Below are 17,897 nucleotides of genomic sequence, written 5' to 3' on the forward strand. Positions count from 1 at the left end.
CAACTGCTAATCTGCTCATCTCCCTCTGCTGTTTGGTGGCATAGAGGAACCCTCCCAGTTCACTTCATACAGAAATATGGTCTCATTGCTCCAGTTCACTATTATTATCTCTTAAAAACAGCAGTGAGCCCCAGCTCAGACATAGAATAATTTAGCTTTGTACGGAGCTTTGCAGCTGCTGAAGTTTTTTCACACATGCTGTTTCAGTTTCTTTACTTGAGTGTCATACCACCAAATTTTGTGCTCTAGGACTGTGGAAGAGGCTAGGATGGGTTTTTTTTTGTTTTAACTTTTTCTTTCTTTTTTTTTTTTAACTTTTTCTTTTCTTTTCTTTTCTTTTTGCGGTACGTGGGCCTCCCACCGTCGTGGCCTCTCCCGTTGTGGAGCACAGGCAACGGGCCCAACCGCTCCGCGGCATGTGGGATCCTCCCGGACCGGGACACGAACCCACGTCCTCTGCATCAGCAGGCGGACTCTCAACCACTGCGCCACCAGGGAAGCCCTAGGATGGGTATTTTTAACCCCTATCCTATGGTTGAGAAGATAGACTGATTCACCCAAAACCACACAGCTACTAAAAGGCAAGAAAATGGTTTGAACCTCCTGATTTCAAATTCAAGTCTTTTCCCACGTGGCAACTCTCTCTTAAATCCTCATATTACATAACTATGATTGAATAAGTCACTTTAGTTATAAATATAAGTCATGTTTTAAGCATATGCCCACAGCACCTAAATTTCAGCTTTACCTGTCTACACTTGGAACTCACACTAGATCATTTTCATTGGATAATAAGCCCTAGTCATCATAAACTCATTATAATATGCCTGCACTTCCCTTACAAACTGAGGTTTCACCCCAATCTACCCGAACTCTAAAAGAATGAACCTAACCTCAGTGTTTGCTCTCCTTTGCATGTTATTCAGTCTGGTTCTCCCTTCCCATACACACACACACACACACACACACAAAACCACAAACATACACGTGAACACACATGCAAACACATACATACATGCACATATACAAACACAAAGTTGTATCTACACAAACATACCATACATACATATATACATACACACTCACCCACATATTACATATGCATGACACACATACACATATAAATGCACAGATACACGTCAACACATGAACACACACACAGACACATACACAAAAAGCTGAAAACACTCACACAATAAAATTCATTAGATGCTTCTCTTGCCCTTTAGCCAGACCTCAACATAATGGAAGATGTTTATTTCATGTGACTCTCATATGATGATTCCTGCCTCTGTTAGGTGGAAATATCTTTGCTATTTACAAACACTCTAGTTGAACTCTCAACCTTTAGCCCACCTATTATACCACATTTTCTATCAAAACGGTACTCTCTGGCATGTTCTAGAATGGGGTCTACACATCTCTTCCCCATGTGCCCAAATTTCAGGATACAGGAAGAATTTCTATGAAATAAGCTAAATAACCTGGTTGTTTATAAAGGAGAATCCAACTTAAAGATGGGTGTCATTTTAGACCCAGGGAGATACTAAACCTCAGTATTGGGAGATTTTGCCTGCAGTGCAGTACTGAGGTCGGCATGACAGCAGAATTCCAGTATATAGACCCCTTGTAAAGCAAGGCAGTGAAGTAAGGGACTTCCATGCTACCACTCAGCTCAGGCGTTCATCCATTTAAATATTTCTTGAGTGCCTATTATGTGCCAAACAAGTGTTCATAGAGGTAGCTAGCCAAGAACCCTGGGGTTGTGCATTGAGACTCATCTGACTATGGGCCACCTGCACCTTATGTGTCCCACAGTCCAATTAGGCACAGCAGAACTAACCTCACTGGACACAGCAAGACAAAAAAGACAAGCATGTGCCTTTTGGGGTAGAACAAGTACTTCGGACAGCCTCAGCTTCAGGTGGTGAAGGACGGCCACCATACAGGCAGGAGAGCCCAGTATGAAGAGCTCAGGTTCTGGAGTGTAACGGTTGTGGATCATAACCCTAGCCCTGCCACTTTGTATCTGTAGGAGATAGATAATTTACTTAAGCTCTCCATACTTCAATTTCCTCATCTTTCAGACAGGTCTAATAATAGAACCAACCTCTCTAGGGCTGGTGTAAGGATGAAATGAGAACATTTATAAACTGTCATCAACATTAAGCCTGGCACACCATAAACATTCAATAAACAAATGGTTGGCAGATGTAGGAAAGACACAGGATCCTAAGAGAGTAGCAAATATCATTCAGGTGGTCCCTGGGACAAGCAGTGGACTTCAGGAAGGCTCAGCCTTATTGGAGGACAGTGTACCCTGTGCAGGAGATATGACCGTACAGATGCATATGGGGATATAAATAGGAGATGGGAAGGTAGGCAGCAGGTCCCAGGATTCTAATCCCTGAGAAAATGGGACAGAGGGGATCCTGGATTTGAATATTGGATGAGTTATGAATACAGGAGTTCAGACCCTGGGAAATAAAACCAGAAGCTGAAATCAAGGCTTGGTCTCAGCCCAGGCCATGAGACTCAGGGCTGGGCCAGCAGCAGCAAGGTGGCTCTTCCTGAGTCACCTGAGTCTGGAACTGAAGTTCTATCTTAAACACAAACCTCACTTCCAGAAACAGGTGTGAACGTGCAGACATCTTTCAAGGGATGAGGGCCAGGAGGTCAGTTCAACTATGGGGCAGACATGGCCTTAGGAGAAGGAAGTCACCTACATGGTGTAATTTTGTGATCTGAAGAGTAATGAGCAGTATTTTTGCCCCAGTCTCTCCATCCACTGCCTACCATTGGGCTAAAATTAGCCATTAGAGATTCATCCTTCTGGGTCCCTAAAAGTGCCCCAACCTTGAAAAGGATTGTGAACAAATATGTAAGTTCCAGGGCAGAATAATACCGGTGCCCCTAAGCTTTTATCAACTTTCATATCAGAGGGAAGAGTGAGTGCTTGGGAAATGCAATTAGCTAAGATTAATTCTGCAGCAGTGGGGGAACCTTGAAGGAAGCCAAGATCCAGGAAAGAAATGGAGAGGTGTTAAAACAAAAGACATGAGGGCAATAATATGTCCTTCCCCTATGTCACACCTTGGCTAAGTTCACCCCCCACAGAGGGGCTATAGAGGAGGCTGAATGTTTTATTCACCTTATTTCATCACAAGGCTACAGCAGATAGGAACATCAAAACTTTCCCATATTGACAAGAGATTTGGCGCTATCATCAAAAGTCTTCCTCAAAGGAAACCCTCCAATGATATACTCACCAGATGCACTGAAAACTGCCCAGTCCTCAAAGAGTTCACGTATTCACTTTCCAAACACAAAAATCATAGCAGAAATGGAGGTGAGTTGAAATGTGCTGGTTGCCTGGATGCTCTGATCAATGCAGAGTTAAAACAGGTCCACAGATTCCATTTCCTTTTTGGCTCAGGTCAGAAAATAGGAGAACTAATTCCTGGCTGGAACTGTAATTTTCCAGTCATTAATGCTGTTTGAAGGTGAGAGTAGAAATTGAGCTCTTCCCAGGAGAGGGCTCCCCAGCAGGACGGGGTTGAATGCCTCTGAAGATGCTCTCAAAAACTCATGTAGCTCTAAGCTCCTGGACAGAAAAAGCCTGGCTTCCTACATGCCCTCCACCCTCAAAGTCTGGTCCACCACTGCCCAACAAAAGCTTATGCAGCAGTAGAAATGGTCTAAACCTGTGCTGTCCAATACACTACCCACTAGCCACATGTGGCTGTTGAGCTCTTGAAATTAGGCTTGTAGAACTGAGGAACTGAATTTTTCATTTTACATCATTTCAATTCATTTAAATAGCCACATGTATGGCTAGTGGCCACCATATTGGTGGGCGAAGCCTTTAATATAGGAAGATATAGGAAGCTTAAACTGGAACTTTAGAATCTAGCCACGTCCCAGGTAAGTGGCTATAGAGCCCAGCCCAGCGTGGAGATCTTCTGACACCCAAGTTCAATGCTTTCTCCCATGCCATGGTATTTCCTTACTATCAGGCACATCACAGTCTATTCAACTTTGAAACATTTATTGTATGTTTATTACATGCCCAACATTGTATTTATGTTGCTGGGGTGCTTTATCACAGGGAAAGAAGTCATAATTCCTGTCCTTAATAAGGCAAATCTAGGGGGATACAAGAGAGAGAAAATGCAGTTGAAAGCCAGGAAGCCTGATCCCAGTCGTGCCTGTGTGTGATTTGGGGTGAGTCATTTTTCCCTCTGAGTCTCATTTGTCTCTGAAATAAGGGAATAGGATTAGATACTCTATAAATCCCTTCTCGTTGGCAGCCTATGAACCTAAATAGAAAGATAAGATGCACTTAGATGAAGGAAAAGGAGAGCAGTGGTCAGCAGACAGGGTCCCAGATGAGCAAGTGCACAACGAGTCCGTGTCGAGGTGCAGGTGTTCCTAGAGATGAAGGCAGTGGTCACACAATTAGGAAGTGCAACCTCTAACTCCTTCACTCTCCCGCTTCCTGTCTTAAGCAATGGCCTTGAGCAATGTCTGGCCTTGAAAAATGCCTCCACCCCCCAGGCACTCAGTGCCTGGACTTTCCTCCCAGACCTGGTCTGCTCCACCAGTGGTTCTCAAACTGTAATGAGCACAAGAGCCCGGGCTCCATGTCTAGAGGTGATGACTCAGTGAGATGTTGGGGCAGGTGCTCCTTAGGCCGCATTTTGAGAAACCCTAGGACAATGGTCTGGGTTCTGGCTCTATGGTGGCCGCTCCATCTGGTGAATAAATTGATTTACACTAAGATGTTAGTAGCTAATAATGTTTTGATATGTCTCCCTCAAGGAGCATTTGCAATGTGACAGGGAACAACCAGAAACAGTGAGAATTCAGAAAATCACAGGCTACTAAAACGTAGATGTGGAGGTAGTCTCAGGACAGAGGTTCCGTCTGTGTCAACCCTTAAATTATAGTCCTTAGGCAGTCCTGCTTCGTCCGATGGTGGGGCCCACAAGTCAAAAAGAGGAGTCTGCACAGGAGTGCTGCCAATGCAGGGGGACAAAGCCACTCAGGGACATCTGCAGGGAGCAGGTGGGTTGGGTCATGTGCTGTTTCCAGTCCAAGTCATTTTGAGGGCATTTTGAACAGGAACATCTCAGTCTCATTCTGAGGCTATTTCATCCTGTATTCAAAGCTGCTCTCATAGGATAATGGCCCCATTTGAATCCACCAAGTACAAAATCATCTACAGCTGCGCCAAAACTTAGATTTCCAGAATGAATTCAGGTCCTCACACCCTTCCACTATTAATGCTAGCCCATCTCCTCCACCAGGGAAATTGCAATAAAGACCAGACACCAAAAGAGGGAACAGCTGGGCAGCAGTCATTGCCGAGGCTGTCAACTGCTCCGCTAGCACATCTCTCCCACCTTATCATGGACACCCTGGCCTTGTGGCTCCCTCCTGTTGAGAGCCAGAGGAGCAGCCTCATGAGGACAACAAGGGGGCTGAGAGGGGTGCGACTGGGTCAGTGATCCCTAAATCATCCAGAAAATTCGAGAAGGAATGGGGATGGCAAGCATGTGCGGTTTGGGAAGGACCTCTAACTCAGCCCTGTTGGAATCCCTGAGGGTGGGTGATCTAAAGTTCCCTCGAGCTCAGAAATGCCAGACCTCTATGCATGGCCCCTCTGATCACCCAGCACCACTCAGGCCCCTGGAAGGAGGCAGTGCAAGGCCAGCCAAAGCAGCCAACCTCAGTTTCTTCATCTCTAGAGATGAAGAATTCCCCAAACTATAAGGAATCCAGCAAAGCATGGATGCAGCTAGAAAGAGAAACAGGGGTCTGGCCATCTAGGGCCTTTGTTTATGGTCTTTCTAGGGAACATGCAATGTATCCTGAGAAGTTTTGGCAGGCAGGCAAGATGGATACAGGGCTAGGAGGCTCGTATGGGCATTCAGACAAGAGAGGATGGCAACAGTGTGGATGAAGAGGTACAGACAGGTCAGAAGGAACTGTTTGGAAGGTAGAAGCAACAGAACTTGGGACTGAACTAGACCCTCCCAGAGTTCCCTGTACTCCCTTTGTGACTCTTAGCACAATTAACAGATTTGTATTAATTTAACATTTGTCTTCCCTGATAGACAGGAAGGTCTGTAAGAGCAAAGAGCAGGTCTGAATCTTCAGAAAGATTCAGACACAGAGAAAATGCTCAAGAAATATTTGAGTGAATAAAAAATCAATGAGACATGGAAAATAAAGGAAAAGAAAAACATCAAGTATTGGCTTGGACAGCTATGGGGGCTCCACTGAGAGGAGGGGTAGTGAGGGGGTTAGGAGAGAAGCCAAGTCCCATCATGAACGTGTTGAGTGGGAGGTCTTTGTGAGCCAGGAGGCATTTGGATATTCTGACCTGAAATTCATAATAGAGAATAAAATATATGTTTGGAAATCATCAGCCCGCTGGTGATCATCAAAACCAAACAAAGGATGAGATCAGCCAGGGAAAGAGTTTAGAATGAGAGGGTAACAGGGCAAGGACAGAAGCTTTGGGGGAATGCCAACATATTGAAGCATCAAGTAAGAAGAGCAGAGAACTTAATAAAGTGAAGGGACCAGCAATGGAAATATGGTGCAGGGTGGTGTGGTCTTTCTAGACAGAGGGAAGAACAAGTGCAAAGGCCCTGGGGTGCAATGAGCTCGATGTAGCAGAAGGTGGGTATGGCTGAAGTGGAGTGAAGCCAAGGTAAGAAATGAGGTAAAAAATCAGAGGCCAGATCTTATAGGACCAACAGGCCATGGAGAGGCTTTTGACTTTATTCTAAATGTGACAGGAAGTCATGAAAGGGTTTTGAGCAAGAAGTGACACGATCTATGGTTTACAGCTGGTTCCCACTGCTAGATGGAGAGAGACTGTGGAAAGTGGGGACACAAGTTAAGAGGCCGTCACAGTTCAGGCAAAGGGAAGACTGTGGCTTGGCCCAGGGTAATGGTCCAGAAGATAAGAAGAGGTAAGAATTGGGATATATTTTGAAGGTAGGACTAACAGGATTGTCTCATGGCTTAAATTATGGGATGTGAGAGAGGAAACAGGAAGGGCTCCCAAGTTTCTGCCTGGGTGACTGGTGAACGGTGCTGTCTTCCACCACTGAACTTTTCTAAATTGCCTATTATCCATGAGGATAATAACTGTCCACTATCTGGATTTTTCTGAGAAGATGAGTTATTATTCAGCAGGTCCAGCTCTAGGCCAAACTGAGAGCAAACTAGGGTTTTCCATTAGCTTCCAGGAACTGCTTGGTACCATCCCCCAGGCCTGTCATGTAGCTGGCTCCCCTCCTCCATCAAGAAAGGCAGTAGCAGGGGTTCCCCAGGGAAGGAATTAAGTCATTGGCTTCTTTTTCAGAGGACTTTACACTTTAAGCCTTCTTTTATCAGTGGAATGAATGGTTCTATCTCCTGCTGACAGAATTTTGGGCACTGACAAGCACATGAGAAGTATTATGAGGAAAAGGGGTCTTTCTACCTCTAAATCTTGCCCATATACAACCACTTATACAAAAAAACCAGTCCTGTAGCCTAAAGCACCCTTAAAGCACAGGAATAATCAGGTTGAACTTGCTGGATTTCAAGGTTGTTCCTGTAATGTTCCAAGAGTCTATGAATCAGGTTTAACCTTTACCAAAATATGAACTCTTTATCCAAGGGAAAGAATTGTATCAGATAAGAACTGTACTGCCCAAGCCCAAATCGTCCAAAGCCAAGGATGCTTCAGACCGAGAGTCAGCACACACTTTCCATGAAAGGGCAAATAATAAATATTTTAAGCTTTGTGGGTCTTTGTTGCCACTATTCACTCTGTCATTTGTAACATGAAAGCAGCCATAGAATATACATGAATGAATGGGCATGGCTGTGTTCCAATAAAACTTTATTTACAAAAACAGGCTGCAGGATGGATTTGGCCCACAGGTTGTAATTTGCTGAAGCCTGGCTCATGCCATCAAGGGAAGACAGCTGAGTGATGAGGAAAAGAAGCTCTAGGGTGGCAAAGGTAGGAGCCAATGGAGGACTAGAAATGCTCAGAGGACCATGCATGAGGGTCTAAGAAGGGAGCCTTGCTGGCCAGTTGGCTTTGGTGGTGCTGGGCTGCTATACGGTCCAGTCTAGGTTTCCCTCTAGGGAGTCTTCTCCTCTGGGCCACCCATAGTACAGCAGAATATGATAGTGATCCCCTCAAGTTCTATCAGAAACCAGTCCTAAACAGCAAGGCCAAAAATATGAGTTTAAGAACTGCTGTATGAGATTAAACCGATAATCCACCCATTCTCTATGCATTCAATAGACATTTATCAAACCTCTGTTGTGTACCAGGCACTAGGGATACAAAGGTGAACAAATAGGGTCTCTGCTCTCAAACAGTAATTGGGGAATAATAATAACTACCTTTTGCCATCATGCTGGCAGCCCTTGCATCCTCAGCCCCTTCCCCATCTGCATGTACCCTCATTTCCTTCTCTGCAGTCTCAGAGGACACTTCAAGGCTTACCCCTCCATTTGAACAGAACAGTCATCTGTTCCTGCCTCCTCCAGGACTTCACACCCCTTAGCTCACTGAATCCTTCCCCAGACTCTCATGAGGTAAGCAGTGATTAGTATTAGCCTAGTGTAGAGTAGTCTAAGATGGCAAGAGGTTAGTTAGCTGACCCACCTATAGTCTTCTATCTCCCCAGGTTCCCTTTCCTCCAGCCGAGCATTATGTCAATGACATTGACCCCAAGGGGCATTAATAACAAACAATATTTAATTCACTCAACAAACATACTTTGAGCTCTAGTATGTGTTAAGCACTATTCTAGATGTTGAGGACACAACAGTGAAAACAAATCCATGTCTTCATGGAGTTCATAATCTAGTGGGCGGAGGCAGAAAAATGAATAGGTAGTTGACAAATACGTAATTTAGCTGGAGAAAAGAATACTGAACATCTAATGATGTTCAGGCAAGCTAGGGCCTAAGGAGGAGAAATAAGGGAATTAGGCCTTTCTCTAGGTTCCAGGTGGAAGTTTCATGACAAAGTGCTTAAGCTGATGGAAACTGGTATTTGCTCTCCAAGTTGCAGTGTAATTGAGAGAGAAGTCTCCAGATTCTATCCTCTCACTTTATGTGGCCACCACATGGAGGCTGGCCTCCTCCACTCAGCCCAGACAGGTCGTAAGCAAGACTGCCCAGGGAGCTCAGAGCAGCCTGCTCCTCTGGAGAGCTAAGCAGACCCCAGAACTGTGGTCGCTTCTGCAGACCAAGAAAAGGAGCAATTCCTCTTAAAACCACCAGGTTCAAGCTGGCTTTCTGAAGGAAGGCTTTCTGGGTTCCTGCATTAACAGGTGTGGTTCTGGGCCCCAGAAACCCTTGCTGCTCCATGCATTCGATTTTGGCAGACAGGTTTTCCACCTGTGAGCAACGTGCCACATGTGGAACTAAATAAGGGGGTAGTTTATGTTTCCTTAGGAACTATTTGCAGGAAGAATTTAAACATTAATGATACCTGTAATTGTACCTGGGCGCTGTAACTGGGGCAAATGTCCTGCACCCATGAAGTAGAGCTGAGGAAGTGATAAGATGGGGCTTAGTCACATGTTTGTAATGTGAATGAAAGCCCTGGGATTGTGCAGTGCACAGAACACACAGCCTTTTCTCAGAGGCAAGGAGATCAAGAAAGGCAGAGACAGAATAATTGATGAACAATTTATTCATTCTGTAGCCTGGGAATAGTTAAAACTACTTAGTGGGGTGCTCAGGAGTAGAATTTAATTTTGTGAAGCACCTTATATGGTGTCTAGCACATATCAGACACTCCAGGATGAGTAGATAGGTCTATAAACTCTAAAGTCATCATACTAGACTAGGAAAAGAATGCATGACTAACAAGCTAAAGAAGAGGAAATGAAATAATAAAATAGAAGGAACATAGTCAAGGGGTAGGGTCATTTAAAAAATAGGACAAATGGAAAACAAATAGTTAATCCAAATATATCAGTCTAACATTAAACATTAATGGGCTGATTAAAATACAAAGTTTGCTAGATTGATGAAAAACAAAACCAAACTACATCCTGCTTGCCTTAAGTATAGAAACATAGAAAGATCAAAAGTAAAAGGATGGGAAAAGCTACACAATGCAAACACTAACCAAAAGAGATTTGGTACAGCCATACTTATGTCATCAAACAGAGTACACTTTAAGGTACGAAGCGTTACTACAGATAATAAGTGATATTGATCAATGAGAAAAGGATAAATCTACCAAGAAGAGGTAACTTTATATGCATCTAATAGCATAGCTTCAAAATAGGTAAAGCAAAACTTGACAGAATTATACAGAGAAGTAGACAACTGCATAATCATAACTGGTGGCTTTAACATACTTCCCCTGTAACGAATAGACAACTAACAATCTAATAGTAACGGAGACAATAGTTTTGAAAAGTCAATAAAGTCAATAAAAAGTCAAAGAATATAAAAAGTCGATAAAGATATAAATAAAATAAATAAAGATACAGAAGATCTGTATCAAACCACACCCTAATCAACATACAATGTACTCAACAAAGAGAGAATACATTTTTTTCAGTGCACATGCAAAAACTACTAAAATCGACTTTATGTCCAGCCATAAAGCAAATTCTCGATAAATCTCAAAGGGTTGAAATCATAAAGAGTATGTCTCTGACCACAGTAGAACTGAACTAGAACTCAATAATAAAAACATTACTAGAAAATCCCCAAATACTTAAAAATTAAGTAATTCATTCAGTGAATGATAGCTCTTATTATCAAGAGCAGTAATGATCAAACAAGGATTATGTCATCAAGAGCTAAAAATGTCTCTAGTAGGAGAGAAAAGATGTACCCCTTTTCTAGCAAATAACCACCAAGCAACACAGAATGTGATAGGTGCAGTGAGAATGATACTAGGAAATGCTATAGATGAGTTCGAAGTGGGAACAATCACATGACTGCCCTCTGACGTGGTTTGGGAAGGGTTACTGAGGGTAGATGCATGTACACTAGACCTTGAGGGATAGGAAGGACTTGATCACGCAAAAGTTAGAGGAAGAGATATTTGATGCAAAAAGAGGAGTGCAACAAAGCCAGCTGCAGATAAGGGGGATATGTAATCAAGGAATAAAGACAGTTTAATTTGAAAAGGATGGGGTACTGGGAGAACTCAGAATTAAGGTGGGGAAGGTAGGAGGGGGCAGATCCTGAGGGCTCTGAACACCAGGCCAGTTGATCTGGATGTTATTCTGAGCCCCACAGGGGAGTCAGAGGAGGGTTTTGATCCAGAGTGTGGCTGGCAAGAGCCTAGCTTGCAGAAGGGGAAATCTGGCAGGAGTGTGTGAAATGGTCCAGAGCTGGGAAACTGGGAATGGGTGGAGACAGACCTGCTAAGAGTTGAGAGCTCACACCTTGGCGGTGACAGGCAATGAGGGGGGGAGAGTGAATGCAGCAGTAGAAAAACCCTCCCCACAGATCCACCCACATCCCTCACTTAAAAGCAGCCTAACGATGCATTAAAATCACTGCCTAATTGCTCCTTTCAAGGTAATGCTCCAAAATGGAGAAATATGCGTTTAATGTTTAGTCTCATCTCTGCCACCCAAGCGCCAATTTAAAAGCCTAATCTTTTTAAAAATAGAATGAGGTAAACTGCCGTAGGCACACTCCAGACCCTCAGAATCCCACGTTCTCCTTTCTCAAATACATCTTTCTTTGTATATTCCCACGTGGTGTCTCTGGCAGCTTGGGCAGGTGACTTAAGCCCTCTCTTGCTAGAATTCCTGAAGATGGCAGGGGCCTGCCTTACTCCTCACTAGCCCCACTCTTGGGCCTCCTGGGCAAAGCCCCAGAGGTCCTGGAAGCAGGCTGACTAGAGACAGGTCTTGAGGTGTAATTGTGTTCCTGTCCCTTTACAGCACACTGAGATGGAGGCCCAAGGCCCCTTTCCCTCTCCCACGGGCCAGGGTTGCCCTGAGGGCCACTGTCTCACACTCATTCTAAAGAGGGGCTTCTTCCTCTCCTTTCCTCTGTAATCTTTGTAACCAGTGGATGTAGCAGCCCCCATGCTGGCTTCCTCCTTGTATGTCTACAGCCTCCTCCATCAGGGAGTCCTCACAGCACCACAGACTTCAGGCCATCTTCCTGAAAGTAACAAATGACTTCACTATAGGTGCACTGACCCAGAACCAGGGTGCAGGGAATAGTGTCCAGCTTGGAGAGGACTTAGCACTCAGCCTGGACAGCTGTCTCCAGCCACCCAAAGCCAGCTGCCTCCTACCCAGTCAGCTCACTTCTGTATTCCTCTCCCTAATTCTCCTGCTTCTAGCTCCAGTCCAGACCTGATTTCCCTCACGTCCTTGGTCACCAAGGATATCAGTGTCTTCACATAGTCTGGAGTTTCTACCCTGATCTAGGTGAAGCTTCCCCCCACACTTGCCTCTCTCTGTATCTCCCACTTCTGCCAAAAAAGCTCAGATAGCTCAGTCTGGGTTTTCTCTTTCTCCTGTCCCCTGACTGGAACCTGCAGGTTATCCAAAACCTTCAAGTTAGGAAACCTTCCTGCGTCTCAGTTTCCTTATGTGTAAAACAAGGATGATAGTGTGTGTCAACGTTGCTGTAAGAATTAAACGAGATAGCATTTGTATATCACTTAGCATGTAGACAGAACTTGGTAAATATCAGCTGCTATTATGATTTGGATCATAGTTTTCTCAAACCCTGGTCTCAACCCTGAATGGGAGCTCATTTATCTAATGCTTATTTATATTCACCTGGACACCGCTCACAGGCACCTCAGCATCAACACGGCGGAGTATATGGAGCTAGAAAAACGCAGGGCTGATGACAGGGCTGAGTCATCTGTGCATCTATTGTGCACAGTGTATTGTGTGCACTATTGTGTACAAAGCTTGCCTTCTCACCTGCGGCAGTTAAGTCCTCCTAACTACCCTGAGAATAGGTATCATTCTTTGTAAGATGAGGCAATGGTATTCAGAGACAGAGTCAGACATCCTGCTGAAGTTTACCAAATTAGTAAGTAACAGTGTGTTTGAACCTTAGTCTGTCTGTCTCCAGAGCCCACTTTGCCTTCTGTTATATACTGAAGTCCGCAGTGCTTGATGTGGAAAGGTGCTGAGAGAAGGAGCCAGGCAGCTGAGTCAGTGGCTAAAAAGGACTGAAGGCTCATGTAGATCATATGATCATCTAGTGATACCAACATCACCACTGAGAAACAGAGCTGCTTCCGGTATTGGCTGTCTCTTTTCCCTGAGCTCCCCCTTTGTTTCTCCAGGTTGGGGGCAGGTGGAGCTGAGGGTGAGGCATAGAGAGCACACAGTAGGCATTTCCAGAGAATTTTGTCCCTCCTAAGTGGCGTGCGATGACATTGGGTGGCCTTAGTGATCCCTGGCTGGGCTCAGGAACAGGACAAGGGGAAAGGGCAAAGCAGAGGGGGAAGGAGGGGGTCAATAAGAGGAAGGGGAGACAGAGATGACGAGCACTGGTGGAGTTCTGTGGAGCGTCAACACTCCACGGCAATCTTGCTTAAGTTTCCAACCTCCCAGCTCCTGCTGTGGTCTCTCGTTCCTTGAGGAGCTTTAGAAAGCAAAGCCCATTTTCAGGAGGTGAATCTGAACACAGCTAAGCCTCGGGCAAAAAGCAGTCCAGGAGCAGTCTCAAACCTTAATGTGCCCCAGAGATCACCTGGGGATCTTGTTAAGATTCAGATTCTGATTCAGGAGGCCTTGGGGCGGTGCCTGAGATTCTGCATTTCTAACGGGGTCCCTGTGATGCCGATATCGCTGGCCCGCAGACCACACTTTGAGTAGCGAGAGTCCAGACAGCCTCTCCAAGTCCCTGCTGGCCTCAGCACCCTGGGAGTTCTGCTGTTTCAGCACTCTGCCTGCTGTGTGTTTCCTCTTAGATGAACAAAATGCCACGTGCCTGGAGCCCACAGAGCTGGCAGGGTGGCCCATCACGAAGGTGGGGAACCCGCTCCGGTACATGTGCGTCACGCACCTGGACCACCAAGACTACATCTTCCTGCTGCTCATCGGCTTCTGCATCTTCTCCGCGGGCACCGTGGCCGCCTGGCTGACGGGCGTGTGTGCCGTGCTCTACCAGAATGCCCGCCGCAGATCGAGCGAGGATGAGGCAGAGGACGAGCTCGGGCAGAGGGTAGAAGCCAGCAGGAGGATTTTTCAAAGCAGGGTGGAGTCTGGCCAGGACGGGTTTCCTCAGCTGATTTAGTTACCAGGCGCTGCTGTCTGATGGACCTTTCCCCGGCTCCCTGCTTTCTGTCTTGCCCTCCCCTTCCCACTCCTCAAAGCTGTCTTAGAGGTTGAAGCCTACTAGTAAAATAAATAAAACATTTGGTGGCCATTTCACAGGTTGGTCCTTTCCTGTTCAACCAACCCAGGGGTAATTCCTTGATCTCAGAAGGATGGCATAGAACAAAGTCTAGAGAAGCTGTTGGAGGCACCTAAATGCTGAGGAAGGCCACCCCGAAAGCGGGCCAACTTGTGTTTGATGAGCACCTACTATGCTATGCCCCTAAACTAAGTGCTGGAGGGAGGGATGTGACAAATACAAGATTTGAGATCCGTCCTCAAAGAGCAACAATTTAGGGCAGGGTTGTGGGGGGAGGGCAGTCAAGATTAAAATGATTCAAATGGAGAAAAATACAAGGCAAAATGACAAGGACTAACATGAATGGAATATGTCTATGGGCTATCTTCACACTTCACCTCCTAATTATCACAACAATCCTACTTTACAGTGACACTGTTTTACTCAAATGGTAAGCAGTACAGCCTCCCAAAGTCCACATTCTTTCCTTTGAACAAAGCTGCCTTTCAAAGGAATGTTTAGCAACATAACCAAAGGTTCGTCGTGTCAGCCTTGGACAAAACGAAGGAGAGAGGCACACAGAGCCAGCCACCACTTACTGAGGCCTTACCAAATGCCCAGCATCCTACCACGCTTCAGAAACTTTTTCTCATGGGGTTAATCCTCACAACAACCAGGTCAGGAGGTCATTGTTTCCTCATTTTTCTGATGCTCAGAGAGACCACAGCTCAAGATCACACAGATGATAAGATGCAGAACAATTGCTGAACCTCAGGCTGCCTGACCCCAAAGCCCATGCTCTATGCACTGTGACCTCCTGTCTCTGATAAAGCAACAGAATAGCTAAGTGTGTACCCATATGGTCCTGCTCTCAGGACTGCTTAGGAGAAGGGAAAGAGAGCAGAAGGCAGGGGTGGCTCAACCCAAAGACCCATTCCAGGTTTTCCCTTTCTCTCTACCCAGATCAAATCATGCTCACGTTCAAAACTAGATCAAAGGCCCGCCCATGGAGCTAGCTGTCCCTAAACCCCCAACCAGACCTACCTTTACCTCTGCACTTCCGCTGTGAATTGCACGTTATTCCCCCAAATTTGTCTGGTGTGATGGTGAAGAGCATGGGCTCACAAATAGATTCCTACCCCTAGTTTTGTCCTTACACCTGGTTTTGTCCTTACACCTGTGTGAACTTGGGCTTCCTACTTGTCATGACCTTGAGGACAGAGACTGCCTGTTATTCTCCATGGACACAGCACATGCCTTACACAAAGTAGGGGCTCAATAAATGTTTATTATCGCATTCTATTTAAATCCCAGCTCACCAATCATTCTTATTCTGTTATCCCAATTGTGAGGGGTGACCATGGACAAGTTATTTAACTTCTCTGTGCCTCAGTTTCTTCATCTGTAAATGGCACTCATTATAGTGCTTACATCACAGAGGGATATTGTGAAACTAAAATGAATACCAATTATAATAATATATCCTGGAATAATTTTAGACTTACAGAAAAGTTACAAAGAGAGAACAGAGAATTCCCATATAGCCTTCACCCAGTTTCCCCCGAAGTTAGCTCATATTACAGTTATCTCACAGTACATCTGTCACAACTAAAAAAGTAACATTGGAATATTACTATTAACTAAACTTCAGACTTTATTTGGATTTCATCAGTTATTTCCCAATGTCCTTTTTCTGTTCCAGGATCCAATCGAGGTTACCACATTTGCATTTAGGATATTCTTAAAAATAACAATATATCTAACATTTATTGGGTACTTCTGTATGTCAAGCATTGTTCTGAGTGTTTCTATATATATTGACTCATTTAACTGTCAAAATAACCCTGTGAGGTGGATATTAGCATTATTATTATCCCCATTAGATAAGGAAATTAGGGCTTAAGTAACTAGCTCAACATTACACAATAAGACCAGAAGTCAAACCAGCTCTGTCTGACTGTTTCCCCCAAAGCACTAGTCAATAGTAGCTCTCAAGAATTTAAACTACCAAGATAGTCTTGGCAAAAGAAATCTGAATTGCAGCTTTGCACAATAGTTTCTCTCCTAAGAGGCCCTGGCTCTTTCCACACACAAACAAAAACAAAACAAAAAAAAAGGACTCAGCATCTTCTCTGACTGGCCCTGAAGAGACTGCAGTGAAGGGGCAGAATCAAGACGCTCGGGGATCTTAGAGTCCAGTTTGGTGGAGACATAAGTAAACAGGTGATTTCAGGCCAGAGTGGTAAGTGAAGGGTAGGCCTCGGGGTTCAAAGGGACACAAGGGAGGGATACTAACCCAGAAAGTAGTAGGGAGTCTTGAAAGGCTTCCCTGAGGAAGAGACATCTAAGCTGAGACTTGAAGGTTGAGTTGGAATGAGCCAGGCAAAATGGCAAAGAATATATGTGGGCTAGGGGGACATTCTAAGTAACAAGAACTACACATGCAAATGCCCAGAAGTGGGAAAGAGCCTGACACACCATTATAGCTAGAATATAGAGTGGAAGGAGAGGAAGACAGGAGAGAGGTCATGTAAGAGAGAGACCCAAGGCCAGACTCCGAAGTCCTTACGCATACCTTGTGTTACTCAGGGTTATGATAGGTTCTGCTGCAGTAACAGAAAAACCCCAAAGTTTCCTTGACTTAACACAACAAAGACACTTTTCACTCATGTACAGCCCAATGTGGGAAGGGCAGCCGTCCTCCATCCTGCAGCTACAGCCTCTAGAACACGAGCCTCAGGTCCACTGCAGAAGAGAGAAGAGATATAATGGGCATGTAGCTGTTACCTCCCTGGGCTTGGAAATGACACATGTCACTTTCCCTCACACTTTGCATGGCCCCAACCTCATGGCAGTCTGTGTGCCAGGAAAGCAAAAGGCGATGGTGGACAAAATACTGCGTCTAGCCTACGGTGATAAGGAATTTGAAGTGTCCCCTGGGGACCCCAAGGTCCACTCGAGAGTTTTTAGCATGAGAATCACATGGTCTAATTTGTGCTTTAGAAAGCTCACTCTGGCTGTAAGATCTTCACCTTAGGTGAAGGGAGGGAGGTATGATGGCAAACAAGGAAACTAGCATATTGCGCTTTTCCAGGGGAGACAGAGGGTGACGGAGCAAGGGCTGTGGCACTGGGAACAGAGAAAAGCAGATGAATGTCAGTTATGTCGGAGGTAGAGTTGACAGAATTCTGTGAGTGACTGGACAGGGGAGGTAGGGAAAGAATGGATGGGCAGAGGATACACAGAAAGTAGAAGGAGTTAAGGAGGGTGCCCAAACTTCTGATTTGGACAGCCAGGGGCCTGGTAGCACCAGTCACCCAGGCAGAGAGAACCATCGTGGTTTACTGGATGTAAAAACTGGCCAAACAATAAAACACGAGGAGCGGGACAGGGCGTTAGTGGCAGGCGTCGGGGGACGTGGGGAGACAGAAGGTTAAATCATTATTCTCTTCAGTGGAAAGTCAATAGACAGTGCCTAAAATTGAAAAATCAGATAGAAGCAATATAAGCATATT

At 45.1% G+C, this 17,897-nt stretch overlaps 1 protein-coding gene across 1 annotated transcript in view; it reads left to right on the forward strand.

Moving 5' to 3' along the window:
* The window catches only part of LRRC52 (leucine rich repeat containing 52), a 17,425-nt gene extending 3,006 nt beyond the window's left edge, over nt 1-14,419 (forward strand). Inside the window, exon 2 of the mRNA XM_027096864.1 lies at nt 13,958-14,419. Coding sequence (XP_026952665.1) covers nt 13,958-14,283 — 326 coding nt within the window. The 3' untranslated portion in view covers nt 14,284-14,419. The remainder of the gene's footprint in view (nt 1-13,957) is intronic.
* The last annotated feature ends 3,478 nt before the right edge of the window (nt 14,420-17,897 follow it).

This window comes from Aethalodelphis obliquidens, unplaced genomic scaffold (genome assembly GCF_003676395.1).
Source record: "Aethalodelphis obliquidens isolate GAN/ISIS:26980383/991018 unplaced genomic scaffold, ASM367639v1 scaffold109, whole genome shotgun sequence".
Taxonomy (NCBI): Eukaryota; Metazoa; Chordata; class Mammalia; order Artiodactyla; family Delphinidae; genus Aethalodelphis; species Aethalodelphis obliquidens.